Raw genomic sequence first — 13,727 nt, forward strand, 5'->3', positions numbered from 1 at the left:
AGAGATTTGACTATATGTATCACAAACATTCGAGGTAAGTAGTACTCCCTCAGTCCATTTTTACTTGTCCTCTAACTAAAAATAAATATTCACTTTTATTTGTCCAATTTAAAAAATCAAAATAGAATTGAACACTTAGTTCCTAATTTAGCTTTATTATTTACTATAATCGCTTATCAATGCATTTTTCAAAACATTGCATTTGTTATATTTAAAGGGATATATAGTAAAATTATCATTTTATTTTTGACTCCTTGCTAGACGTGTCAAGTCATACATGACAAGTAAAACTGAAGGGACCGAGTACTATTTTTGGAAAGAAAATTAGAGCTTGTAAGAAACAAAATTATCATAACAAACTAGGGTCCCAAAAAAACTATGGACTTGCAATAAAGTTTTCTGTTATAGGAAACATGGAGGAAACATCATCTAATCCAAATACAATAACAACTTTTTTCCCTTAAAAAGAAAAATCAATATAGTCATGGGCGTATAATCCACTCTTCATCAATCTCTCTCTCTAGTCTCTTTTTCTCTCTATAGTTATTAATAACAAAATCTCAGTTTCATCTCTCTCTAGAAAATATTCCAAAACATGGGTGATGATTCGATACCTGCCCATCCACTGAATGTTACCGGAGACGAGTTTGACGGTCTTCCTGTACCACCACTCGACCCTACCTATTTTACCCAACACATGAACGCACCAGATCAAGATTTTCCAATGGAATTCCAACAACATGATTTCATGCTTGATGACCTTGATTTTGATTTGTCTTTCGATGATTTCTTCCTTAATCCTCCTAATACTGATGATGATGATGCCTTTCTTAACCCTAATTACCTGGCCGATTGTGTCGGGTCGGATCAGGGTTCTGACCCCGATCAGAAGGACCCGAATTGGTTAGGTCAACCTGCGAGTCAATCGATTGGGGATTTTGATGATTCGAAGGGGATTTTACCTCCGGGTTCAAATTCGGGTCAGATAAACCCTAATTGTCAATTAATTGGGGATTTTGACAATTCTTCTAGAGATCTCAAGTCATCATCAGCGGAATTGAGCAATTTTGCAGGTAATGTGCTAAATAGTTGGTCAAAACCCAGCCTGCCCTCAATTCTTAGTGAGTTTTAATTGCTGTTTTTGTTCTTTTATAATTTTTTAATACCTAATAAAATTGTTATTTTTCTTTATTATGGGTATAGATGACATATCAAATAAAAAAATGCCTATTTGAAAATATTTTGGCAAGATTTCTCAGGGATCAATTTGAGCTGAATTGGGCTAAAAAGCGGGTCAAAATCCAACCCACTCAATTCTTACTAAGTTTTAATTGCTTTATTTGTTCTTTTTATAATGTTTTACTAGTACCTAATAAAGTTAGTATTACTTTTCATTATTATGGTTGTATATAACATGTCAAATAAAAGAAATGTCTTTTTGAAAAATATTTTGACAAGATTTCTCATGGATCAATTTGAGCTGAAATGGGCTGAGCTAATAAATGGGCGGGTCACTAACCAGCTCAAACTTAGGCAGGCTATGATTTTATGGGCTAATTTTGCCTCCTTTATTTGCAGGTAATCAGGCAGATGGAGGTGTTATGGTAATGGACACGTCGTCACCGGAGCTTCGTCAGAGTTCGAACAGCTCGGGAGTTTCGATTGGTGTGTCACCGTTGTTGGACCAGGTTTCTGGCGATGTATCCGGGTACTTGAACGTGCCATCACCCGAGTCCAATGGATCCAACCATGAGGGTTCTTTGGAGTCTAGGAGTGATAACAAAGGTTTGAGTGATGCTAAGGTTTTGAATTATCATTCACCGGAGTCGCAGGGTTCGGGGAATTGTGGTTCAAATCTCTCAGAAGGGCTGAATTATCTATCAGATTCGAACAAATCGGTACATTCTTCTCCGAATTTAGGAAATAATTCGATAAAAAGTGGAGTTGTGGAACAGAAGTTTAAATTAGATGGTGTGAATGCTAATATATGTAACTCTACCTCTAGCTCCCTGTTGAAAAGGAAAAAGGTTAGTGAAGATTCGAATACCGTAAGCAAACTCCAAAAATCGCCTAATTTTTCGTTGAGTGATAATGTTAATAACGATGAAGACGAAAAGAAGATAGCTAGATTGATTAGGAATAGGGAAAGTGCTCAATTGTCAAGGCAAAGAAAGAAGCACTATGTTGAGGAATTAGAGGATAAAGTTAGAATGATGCATTCTACAATTCAAGATCTGAATGCTAAGATATCATATATGATGGCGGAAAATGCAACTCTAAGGGGACAGATGGGAGGTAGTGGTGTACCTCCGCAAGTGCCACCACCCCCTGGGATGTATCCCCAGACTCCTGTGATGTATCCGTGGATGCCGTATGCACCACCTTATATGATGAAGCCACAAGGATCACAAGTGCCATTGGTTCCCATTCCAAAGTTGAAACCACAGTCTGCAGTGGCCACACCAAAAAGTAGCAAGAAAGTGGAGAAAAAGAAGAGTGAGGTGAAAACTAAGAAGGTCGCGAGTATTAGTTTCCTTGGCGTGTTGTTCTTCATGCTGCTCTTTGGTGGGTTGGTTCCTTTGTTGAATGTGAGATATGGGGGAACAAGGGAACCGTTTTTGAGTGGAGATTCTTTTGGGAGTGGATTTTACGAAAAACATCATGGAAGAGTCTTGTCTGTTGACGGGCCTGTGAATGGGAGTGGTTATTCTGGGAAATACGGTGGAAAAGATTATAGCTCACATTGTGGGCCGGGGGGTCGGGTTGAAAGCAATCAGCAAAATATTAATAAGGCTGCAGATGAGTTTGTTCACGTGGGCAATGGCAGCGACCCTCTAGCAGCGTCTTTGTATGTCCCGAGGAATGATAAACTCGTTAAGATTGACGGGAACTTGATAATTCAGTCTGTATTGGCAAGTGAGAAAGCCATGGCATCTCATGGAAGTGCTGATAAGAACAATAAAGAGACAGGCCTTGCTGTTCCTGGAGATTTAGCCCCTGCTATCCCAGGAAGCCATCCTCGCCTTTATCGAGGACAACGGGCTCTTGGATCTGGGGAGAAGGAGAATGCAAAGTCAACTATGCAGCAGTGGTTCCTTGAAGGTGTTGCTGGTTAGTGCTGTTCAATCTAGACTTACTCTATTAATTTTTATCTTTGTGGTATGTGTGAGCGGTTTAAGGACCTCTTATCATTTAACTCATGTTATGCTTTTCTTTTTTCCTTTTTTAGTTTAAATCTGTTATTCTTGATAGAAATGTAATCCTCTGGCAATTACACTCTAAACAAGTTTCTACGGAGGCAAATCTGGTTATGGGTGGCCTCTCTTTCACATGTTTGCCATGAGAATTTAGGCATTTAAGTTGCTAGGAATGACTTTTTTCTTGTGCAGTGCTTTCCTTAATTCTATATCTGACCTCGCTGTATGACCCTCAAGGGTACATGTTGTAGCAAATTTTATGGTTTGAGAAGCCTTCTGCTTTCCAGTCTTTTAATTCATTTTTTGTGTTCATTTGGGCAGGACCTTTGTTGAGTTCAGGCATGTGTACAGAAGTATTCCAGTTCGATGTGTCATCTTCTGCTCCAGGAGGCATAGTTCCTGCTACTAATGCGAGAAACTTATCTATAGAAGAAAGGCAGAATGACACGCGTGTCCACAGAAATAGAAGGATCCTCAATGGTCCTTCCGTTTCCCTTTCTAGTTCGTCTCACAACATTTCGAAAGAACAAACTGGAAAGCAAGAGAACTTAAGTGGAAACAAGTCACTTTCTTCCATGGTTGTATCTGTTCTCGTTGATCCGAGAGAGGCAGGTGATGGTGACGGTGATGGCATGATGGGTCCCAAGTCCCTCTCTCGGATATTCGTTGTTGTGCTGATCGACAGTGTCAAGTATGTCACCTATTCTTGCATGCTTCCATTTAAAGGATCTGCTCCTCTGGTGACTACCTGAAGAATGGAGTATTCATGTAGCAGAAGCATCATTGATGACCAATTTTGTAGATAGCATAAGATGTAATAGTCCTCACTGTTCACATAACTTCAATATGTAATAGTAAGTATTACTATAAACAGCTATCATTAACTTATGGAGGGTGCTGGTCTTCGTCTTTATGTGTAATGTGTTTCTGCAATAATTCATTATCGCTCCTTAATTATCTATAGATGAAAGCCAACGCTCCTTTAAGTTCTATGTGGATGTATGCATATTCATTTTCATGTATATTATGCTTTTGGGAAAATGCATTAGTTGCCCTCTAAACTAGTACTGAAAAGTCATTTGTACACCCTAACTTTGCGGGCGTGCCTCTACCCCACTAACCAATATCCCTTCTTGTGATCGATTTTAGCACTGTTGCTGTTATAGCACTTAACTGGAGGTGCGTGCTCAATTGGGGAGCAGCCAATAAAAGGTCTTTTGGATCCAAAATGGAGAAAAACAAAACAATGCCAAGACCTCCGTCAATCCGCTGTTCATCGATAGACGAAGCTCCCACCTTACATATCCATGGCACCCTAGCTAGCGGTTGGCCATAGATTTTGGATCCAGTTTCAACTATTTGTTTGGCATAGATTTTGGATAAGATTTTGAAAATTCATCTAAAAATTCTCAAGTTTCAAAAATTACAACTTCAAAAAACTCAAATTTTCAAATTTTAAATTTCAAGCAGGAGCTTAGATTGTGATGATACTTTGGACCTGTTCTGGGACACCTGTTCTCGACTGTTTTGGCATAACTTGTTACACCTTAATTGCCGGTAGTGATTGTGATGATACTTTGGACCTGTTCTGGGACACCTGTTCTCGACTGTTTTGGCATAACTTGTTACACCTTAATTGCCGGTCACTACTCAAGCATATTTATGGTTGTCATTCACTTAAATGCTTGAAAGATCTTTGTTGAGTTAGGTTGCCTACTTCAATTGTGTATAGCAATCATTCGATATTATGAACACATGGGAGTCACAGCCGTATACGACATTATCCGATGTTTCAATTTGATCAACCTAGGTTGTTTCATTAAAGAACTTTCCACCATTTAAGATATATTTAAAATGCTGTTCGTATTAGAAATGAAATCACATGGTATCACCAACTTATTTAGTTGCTATAAAAAATGAAAAATGCATTTACCAATTCTTTCTCATTAGCAAATAACCAGAAAACAATTGTTGACGTGGTCAACTTTCTATCACCAAAGACTTTCTTGCAAGTGTTTAGCACCTAACATTTCTTTTTATTCCCTGTCAATACTTCATTGGTATTGATCTGGTCCACATATTATATACTATATAATTGATTCTTGAAGCTTCTTGTAAGTTCTAAAACTTACTGATTGTGTATCTTCATTATTAATAAAACAATATGCAAGTTTGTCGCAACAACTTGTATATGAAGCAAAGTACCATAAACGTAACCAAAACTTTCCTTACTTTCAAAGAAAAGCAAGATATATATACATCATGAAACTAACCACAGTATCTTAATGCATTAGACATTATATCACCAAAATAATATTTGCTATACTGGTGAATTGAAACCCAAAACCCGAAACCCCAAAATTAACCATTGGTCATACATCTTTCTTTTACCTTCACAGGCAAACCTCCTTTCATTCTTAGAGTCAAAGATAACACATAATCAGGACACTTCCCCTTCTCCAACTGAACATCAAATTCAAACTTTTCTAACACAGAAGCTGCAATTGACTTCATCTGAATATAAGCCATATCTTTTCCAAGACACATTCTTGGTCCAGCATGAAACACTGGAAATTTAAATGGACTTTCTTGCTTATAAACTCCACTTTCATCAAGCCATCTTTCTGGTTTATACTCACCACAATCTTTCCCCCAAATGTTCTCCATTCTTCCCATGCTATAAGTTTGATAACTCATAAACCAATCTTTTCCAATAAAAGTTCCATCTGGTAAAATTTCATCTTTCAAACAAGACCTTGTATCAACTGGTACTGGTGGATATAGCCTCATCGCTTCTGAAATAGCTGCATGTAAATACTGCATTTCTCTTAAATCATCGAAATTATAAGCTTCACCAGTCTTTTTCCCATTTCTTCGACGAATTTGAACTAATTCATCTAGTATTTTTTCCCCTATATCTTTCCTTGAAGACAATATCCAAAAGAACCAAGTTAGAGCCGCTGATGTTGTGTCTCGACCAGCTAGGATGAAACTGATGACTATGTCCCTCAAGAATTTAGCTGAGAATTGATTAGTATCCCCCATGAACCTTGATAACAAGTCTTCATCTTTCTTCTCAGCTCGCTCTTCCAATCTTGAATTTATTATCTTATCCGCGAATTCATGTACAATCTTGATTGATTTTTGTAGCTTTTTCTCTGATCCAATGTTCAAGATTTTCTTGATTCTGTAAAGGAAGGGAATAGCATACATGAACCTACCCGAACTTAGAGTTGTTGCAATTTCGAAAGCTTGCATGAATTCACTTTCAGCTCCTCCTAAACAATTTGGATCCACATTGAATGCAAGCTTGATGATGTTATCAAATGCAAATCTTTCTAAGATGTCTTGAATGTCAATAATTCTATCCATTTTGCCTGCTTCTTCAAGAATTGGAATCAATCGTGTATGTATTTCCACCTGTTATACATAATTAAGTAAATAAAAGCATTTCTTCTCGTGCTTAACATAAATGAAGGGACGAATCCTATATAATATCAAAACACATATACCATCACCTATAATCAAATAGAAGTAGTAGACCCACTTCAAGTCTAGTTTTTATTTAAAAAGAATTCTCCTGTGTCCCATACTCACTTTAAGGCCCAACTAATCCGGATTGTACTAGAAAGTCCCAATTTGAGATGTAAAATTTTCTCTATCAAAAGCGATTTCATTTCTAGGATTCAAATTCAAAACTTCTGATTAAGAATAGAGATATGCTTACCACCCTACTATAACCTTTGGTGGTAACAAAAATCACGTGTTATAGTTAAATAGCAAATAAAAGGGAAGAATATTGGTCTAAATTTACTCGTTTACAATATCAAATGTGCTAATTTTACACTTCATTATACTTTATGATTATTCATATCCTTGCATTGTATTTTGAGATCATTCATATCCTTGCTATTAGCAAATTCCATGGTACTTTTAATGGAGCTCTAATAGCTCTAATATGGACTGAGTGGATTTCACGTGCCAAAATACATCCTAAAAGGTAGAAATTTACCTTATGTATGTTTTTGACTATTATTTAAAATTACCTATCATTGTACTATGAGTATTTTAAGATTTTTCCTAAATTGAAGTATCTCATCTCTGAACTATTAAATTTTGAGTTCAAGTATTATGTATTGACGATGGAAAGTATTTACACAACCATGTCAAGTAGGAAGTAATTACCAGTAAATCCTTTTTATCAACAATAACTTAATTAAAATGATAACTAACCTAACATCATAACTTAAGCTATCTTTCCCTATATGTAACTATTATCATAGGTTAAACTCCACTATCATTGTATTTAACTTAAATCTGAAATAAAAGATTTAGAGTAAAGGGTGACACATCAACATTACCTGTGCAGTTTCCATGACAAAATTCCTTAGAGATCTCGTACTAAATTCATAACTAGCAGATTTCCTTTGTATTCTCCAAATTTCACCATCAACATTAAAGATACCATCACCAAGAAAATCTTCAAGCCTAGTATAAAATCTTTGTCCTTTAGGAAAATTCTCAAAATTTGTCTTCAACATATGTTCAACATTAAGTGGATTTGCCGTCATAACACCATGAACATTTCCAGGACGGTAGAACACGGCAGTGTTAGTAGGACAAGTAGATAATACGTCAGTAGTCCATTCAAGAAAACGGTGACGGTTAAGTAGAAACTCTGGTAATGCTCCAACAAGTGGATAGATTTTGAAACCAGGTTTCTTGGCATTTTTTTTATTGAGAAATAGTAAGAAATAGTAGATGAAAAGAGATATGAAGATGGTGAAGATGAGCGTTTGAAGGGAGAAAAAATCCATGGTTGAGAATTTTCTAAAGGGATGGAAGAGGACGAAAATGATGGGATATGGACCAGTATAAGTGTAAAGTGAAGAAAAATGTTTTTTTTTTTTGAGTTGTTCAATATGCTCGTGACTCTTAATTTATTTATTTTTATTAAAAAGTATTGCTTAAGGATTGCTTGTTTCAAATTAAGGAATACGACATGGTTTATCCGGATATTTTTTTGACTATCATAGCAAAATGCTGACACTGATAATATTTTTTCCGTTCAATTTATGTGACGCTTTTCAGATTTTAAAATTCCAACGAGTTTTTCTTTGACACATTTTTTTTTATATGTCTTTAAAATATTTTGAATTGTTAATTATTGTAACTTATGATACTTTTTACGAAGTTTTCAAATATGTAAATTTTATTTCAATAAATTTAAATTTTTTATGTCCGAATCCATGATAAAAATTAAGAGGTTGACTCTCGAAAACTGAAGTGTGCCGCATAAATTGGGACAAAGGGAGTATTTAATATAACATAATATAAAAATTAATTTCAAAGAAAATTTGAACGATATAATGGATTGTTATTATAGAGAATAACGGTTATAGAAATTTAAAACCGTATATGGTATAACTAATCTTATCTTAGGATTGATAATCTCATGATTTTGATAAAAATCTTATTATAATTTAATTATATTTACAGTCAAATGGATAAATTCATTCTCAAATTTTATCCTAGGATAATCTCTTATCCCAATGACCAAATGGCCCTTAAACAAGTGAAGATACGTGTTAGAAGCGAGAAAGATTCCACGGTTGGGAATTTGGGAAAGAATGGAAGAAGACGAAAATGGTGATAAGATATCATTATCAAAGTACTACAAAGTATTTATGTGTTGTCCATCGTGCCACTGACTCTTAATTTAGGAAAAAAAGAAAGAAAAAGAAAAGCGTTTGGTTTAAAGTTTAATTTACTACTTTTTTTTGATAATTGACTTTTAAATTATATTGTCGGTGCATATAATTTAAAGTTTAATTTACTACTTTTTTTTAAGTAATTCCTTTTTCTGGAACTTCAAGGAAATCGACAGCAGTTATTCTTCGGTGTGCACTATGTTATAATATGCTCATTGTGCAATAGCTCGCAGACCACAAAGATTGTTGTTAAATAAGTTAGTAAAATCAAGCCCGATCAAAACAACTACCCGAAAATATTAACCCAAAGAATATTTAAACTTTTTTCGTTAAAGTTTAATGGGAGTTTATTAAGAATTGGTCTTCGATTCCTTAATTGGTGAGGCTACTGAAAAAGTATAGTTGATTGTTAATCCTCTTTCTTCGGAGTTTTAAACCTAACTCCCGAAAGTTAAGAAAAATATAGCAAGCTTGGTCAAAGCAAAGAAAAAGATGATTCATTTTCACTTCTAGCTTACTTATGTAGGTAGCTTGCAAGACTTTTAAGAGTTAGAAGATTGGCCAAACAGAATCATCAATCGAGATAGAAGGATTGTTTACTACCTACTCCTGGAGATGATGCTTGCGATGATAGCATTAGTTAGGCAATCAAGACAGGTGGTTTAAGTCAATAAGCAAGGAGTGTAGTATTTTAAACACATACACAGAGCCAACGTAGCGAAAAATTAAATCGGAGCATATTTTCAGCCATAGTTATTCAAGTGTTGTGGAAAGCTGTCTTTCTTCTTGCACCGAATTGTAACCCTAAAACAATATTAAAACCTAGAGCCTTTTAGCCTATGCCTATCACAATTTCAGAATACTGGACTGATGGAGTCACAGGCGTATTTATAGGTAGGTCAGGGACTTTTAGGCAATAACTTTAACCCTAGGAACTTCTCCATAAAATATGGTTGCCCTAGGGACTCCTAATAAAACGTTTCCTCCCATCAAGGAAACTTTTGGATATGCATAACCAATAAAATAATATCTACTATAATTATCATTTACTTGGAAGACAAGGTAAATAATTTGTTACCATAATATGTGGGCCACATTAAATTCTCATTAAAGAGACATTATTCTTACATTCTCCCATTTGCCATGCATATTATAATCAGATAATTGTTAGAGTGATAATCATGACCATAAACTTTATTCACTCGACTAAACTGTTATGCAACAATCACTTCAACTAGAACACGTTACTACACGAATCATGTCGGTCATGCTCTTAAACAAACACTTCCTTCCATGTATTACAATGTATAATATGCTCTAACAAAGTGTCTAACAACTTTATGAATAAACTTAATATAAGTCATTCAGAGTCCAACTTTATTGATCCAATGATCACAACCCAATACATGAAAACCAAAATGTGCACTGTCATGTATAACAAGAAACGATAGTGTCTAGAAAGAGTGTTAGAGAAAAAAAGCAAGTCTAAAATGAGTTACTAAGACCCATACGGGTTACATGATCCTTGAAAACGTAAACATTTAGTCATAGGATCAGCAATCATCAATGTAGTACTAACATGTTCAAAACTCACATCTTGCTTCTTGACATAGTCTTTAATCATCAAATACTTTATGTCGGTGTGCTTGCTTCGGCTGCCACTTTTGTTATTCTTTGAAAAGAATATTGCAGCTGAATTATCACAAAAACTTCTTAATGGCCTTGTAACAGAATCAACAACTCTAAGGTCCAAAATGAAATTCTTCAACCATAACGCCTGTGATGTAGCTTCATAGCATGCTATAAATTAAGCTTCTATTATGGATGTTGCAACAATGGTTTGCTTAACACTCCTCCAAGATACAACGCCTCCAGCAAAAAGGAAGATGTATCCACAAGTAGATTTACCAGAGTCTTTGCATCCACCTAAATCAGAGTACAAATATCCAATAACCTCCAATAAGTCAGATTATTTGTATGTGAGCTTAAGATCCTTGGTTCCTTGAAAATATCTCAAAACCCTTTTACCAGCTATCCAATGATCAAGACTAGGGTTATTTTGATATCTGCCAAGCATTCTTACTGTAAAGGCAATATCAGGTCTAGTGCAGACCTGTGCGTACATAAGGCTCCTAACAAGTAAAGCATAGTCCAATGCATTTTGTGGACATTGATTCAATGAGAATCTGTCACCTTTAATAATGGGTGCTGCTATAGGTGAACAATTCTTCATTCCATTTTTTTCCAGATTTCTTTCAATGTAGGCCCTTTGAGATAGTCCAAGTAATCTTTGAGATCTATATCTGGGAATCTCTATTCCAATAACATAGGAGGCTTCACCCATATCCTTCATTTCAAAATTCTGAATAAGAAACTATTTCGTCTCATGCAACAATCCCAAATCACTACTAGCAAGTAAAATATCATCCACATATAGGACTAGGAAATATATTTGCTCCCACTTATCTTAAGGTATATACACTGATCAATGATGTTCTCCGTAAATCCAAATGAAGAAATAACATTATGAAATTTAATATACCATTGGCGGGAAGCCTGTTTTAGTCCATAAATGGATTTATTCAACTTGCAAACAAGATGACTTTTATCCTTATCACAAAAACCTTCAGGCTGAAGCATGTATACCTCCTCTTCAAGATCTGTATTCAAGAAAGCCGTTTTCACATCCATTTGATGTAGGTCTAAATCAAAATGAGCTACTAATGCCATGATTATTCTTAATGAATCATTCTTTGAAACTGGAGAGAAGGTTTCATGGTAATCAATGCCTTCCTTTTGAGTGAAGCCCTTGGCTACAACTCTGGCTTTATATCGTTCAATATGACAAGATGAATCTCTTTTGGTTTTATAAACCCATTTGGATCCTCTAGTAGAGACTCCTTCTAGTAATTCAACGAGATTCCAGACTTTATTCTTGGCCATAGATTCCAACTCTTCTTTCATGGTATCATACCAAAGTGTGGAGTTCTCTCCACTCATGGCTTGTGAAAAAAAGCATGGACCATCTTTTATTCCAATATCATGATCAAACTCTTGAAGGCATACAACATAGTCATTAGAAATTGCTGGGTTGCGAACTCTTGAGGATTTTCTTACTCCCACTAGTTCAGATACTCCTTCAATGGGTTCAGGTAAAGCGGGTTGATCTTTATGTGGCTCCTCATGTGGTGATAGCTCTTGAACTTGTTGCTCTTCAGACAATTCATGAGAATTTGTCTGAACATTTCATGAGAATTTGTCTGAACATTCAAGTTCCCAATATATAAAGGTACCATAGGTGGTTCCTTTATTTTGTTCAATTCCACCACTTGAGTCGAACCACTCCCACTTACTTCATGTTCCTCAAGAAACTTAGCATTTCTAGCCTTAACAATTTTAGGAGAATGAGAAGGAAAATAAAACCTAAATCGTTTAGAGTTAAGTGCATAGCCTATAAAGAAACCAATTATTGTTCTTTCATCCAACTTTTTCAAATGTGGGTTATAAACCCTCACCTCAGTTGGACATCCCCAAACATGTAATGGCTTAAACTAGGTTTCTATCCTTTCCATAATTCGAAAGGTGTCTTGGGGACAGCCTTGGATGGAACCCTATTTAAAATATACGCAGCATATTTTAAGGCTTCACTCCATAAGGATAAAAGTAAACTTGCTCTGCTAATCATGCTTCTTACTATGTCCATTAATGTCCGATTCCTTTTTTCTGCCATACCGTTTTGTGGTGGTGTTCCTGGCATGGTATATTGAGCAATTACACCTTCACTTTCAAGGAACTCAGCAAATGGACCCTTAACTTGTCCTTTATTTGTGTACCTATCACAATATTCTCCACCCCTGTCAGACCTTACAATTGTGATCTGAGCTCATGTTTGTTTCTCTACTTCTGTTTGTAAACTTTAAAAGCATCATATGCGCCTGATTTGTTAAACAGAAAATAGAGATGCATGTATCTTGAATATTCATCAATAAATGAGATAAAATATCTTACACCATTCAAGCAAGGGGTAGGAAAAGGTCCACAAATATCTGTATTTATGATCTCAATTAATTGAGAACTCCTTTTGGCACCTTTAGTGGATTTGTTGGTCTGCTTACCCTTTATGCAGTCCATACAAGTCCCAAAGTCAGAAAAATCAAGAGTTTCTAGAACTCCATCATTAACCAATCTTTTGATTCTATCAATAGAGACATATGTCCCAATCTCTTGTGCCAATGACTTGATGAGTTCTCATTGATAACACATCGCTTAGTGCTAACTTCTTTATCATGCAGGATTAAAACATTACATTCAATCGTGGGGTCAAGCTCAAATTTAAAAAATCCTCCATCCAAATTTTCAAAACCAATAACTTTATTATCTTTCAAAAGTTTCACTGAAGAATAATGAAATCATAACCAGCAACTAATAGTCCTGAAAGAGAAATTAAATTTCTAGAATACGGTGGAACATAAAAAAAAAATTCTAACTCTAATCGGAAACCATCTTTCAAAATGAGCCTGTAAGTCCCCACGCCTTCCGCATGTGATGGCATCCCACTGCCAGAATAAACTTTTTGTTCACTTCCTATCGACTTCCTTAAAGTTAGAAACCCTGCATGATTTTGGCAATATGACTTGCGGAACCAGAATCAATCCACCATGTATTATCAGAAACTTCAGTAAAATTAGATTCATAACATACAAAGGTATAATTACCTTTCTTCTCAAGTCATTTCTTGTATTTCGGGCAATCTTTCTTCTAAATGTCCCTTCTTTCTGCAGAAAAGGCAAGCATCTTTATCAATAATGTCTTTATTCTT

The 13,727-nt window shown here is 35.5% G+C and overlaps 2 protein-coding genes across 2 annotated transcripts; one reads left to right on the top strand and one right to left on the bottom strand.

Moving 5' to 3' along the window:
* Nucleotides 1–382: 382 nt before the first annotated feature.
* Nucleotides 383–4,156, top strand: LOC132607579 (bZIP transcription factor 17-like). Its single transcript, XM_060321608.1, has 3 exons — nt 383–1,073; nt 1,579–3,111; nt 3,519–4,156. Exons 1-3 carry the CDS (start codon nt 596–598, stop codon nt 3,947–3,949), a joined length of 2,442 nt encoding a protein of 813 aa, XP_060177591.1. The 5' UTR covers nt 383–595; the 3' UTR covers nt 3,950–4,156.
* A 1,254-nt stretch (nt 4,157–5,410) lies between these two features.
* Nucleotides 5,411–8,088, bottom strand: LOC132607580 (cytochrome P450 CYP94D108). The gene is made up of 2 exons (XM_060321610.1): nt 7,559–8,088; nt 5,411–6,617 (listed from the first exon to the last, which is right to left on the bottom strand). Exons 1-2 carry the CDS (start codon nt 8,012–8,014, stop codon nt 5,559–5,561), a joined length of 1,515 nt encoding a protein of 504 aa, XP_060177593.1. The 5' UTR covers nt 8,015–8,088; the 3' UTR covers nt 5,411–5,558.
* Between the last annotated feature and the right edge of the window lie 5,639 nt (nt 8,089–13,727).

This window comes from Lycium barbarum, chromosome 8 (assembly GCF_019175385.1).
Source record: "Lycium barbarum isolate Lr01 chromosome 8, ASM1917538v2, whole genome shotgun sequence".
In the NCBI taxonomy this organism is placed as follows: domain Eukaryota; kingdom Viridiplantae; phylum Streptophyta; class Magnoliopsida; order Solanales; family Solanaceae; genus Lycium; species Lycium barbarum.

What these genes read in the sequence shown, in the direction of transcription:
- LOC132607579 (XM_060321608.1), top strand. Translation starts at nt 596, where the DNA reads ATGGGTGATGATTCGATACCTGCCCATCCACTGAATGTTACCGGAGAC. An exon ending in GGAATTGAGCAATTTTGCAG is followed by an intron (nt 1,074 to 1,578) that starts GTAATGTGCTAA and finishes CTTTATTTGCAG; the next exon opens with GTAATCAGGCAGATGGAGGT. An exon ending in GTTCCTTGAAGGTGTTGCTG is followed by an intron (nt 3,112 to 3,518) that starts GTTAGTGCTGTT and finishes TCATTTGGGCAG; the next exon opens with GACCTTTGTTGAGTTCAGGC.
- LOC132607580 (XM_060321610.1), bottom strand. Translation starts at nt 8,014, where the DNA reads ATGGATTTTTTCTCCCTTCAAACGCTCATCTTCACCATCTTCATATCT. An exon ending in TTGTCATGGAAACTGCACAG is followed by an intron (nt 6,618 to 7,558) that starts GTAATGTTGATG and finishes TATGTATAACAG; the next exon opens with GTGGAAATACATACACGATT.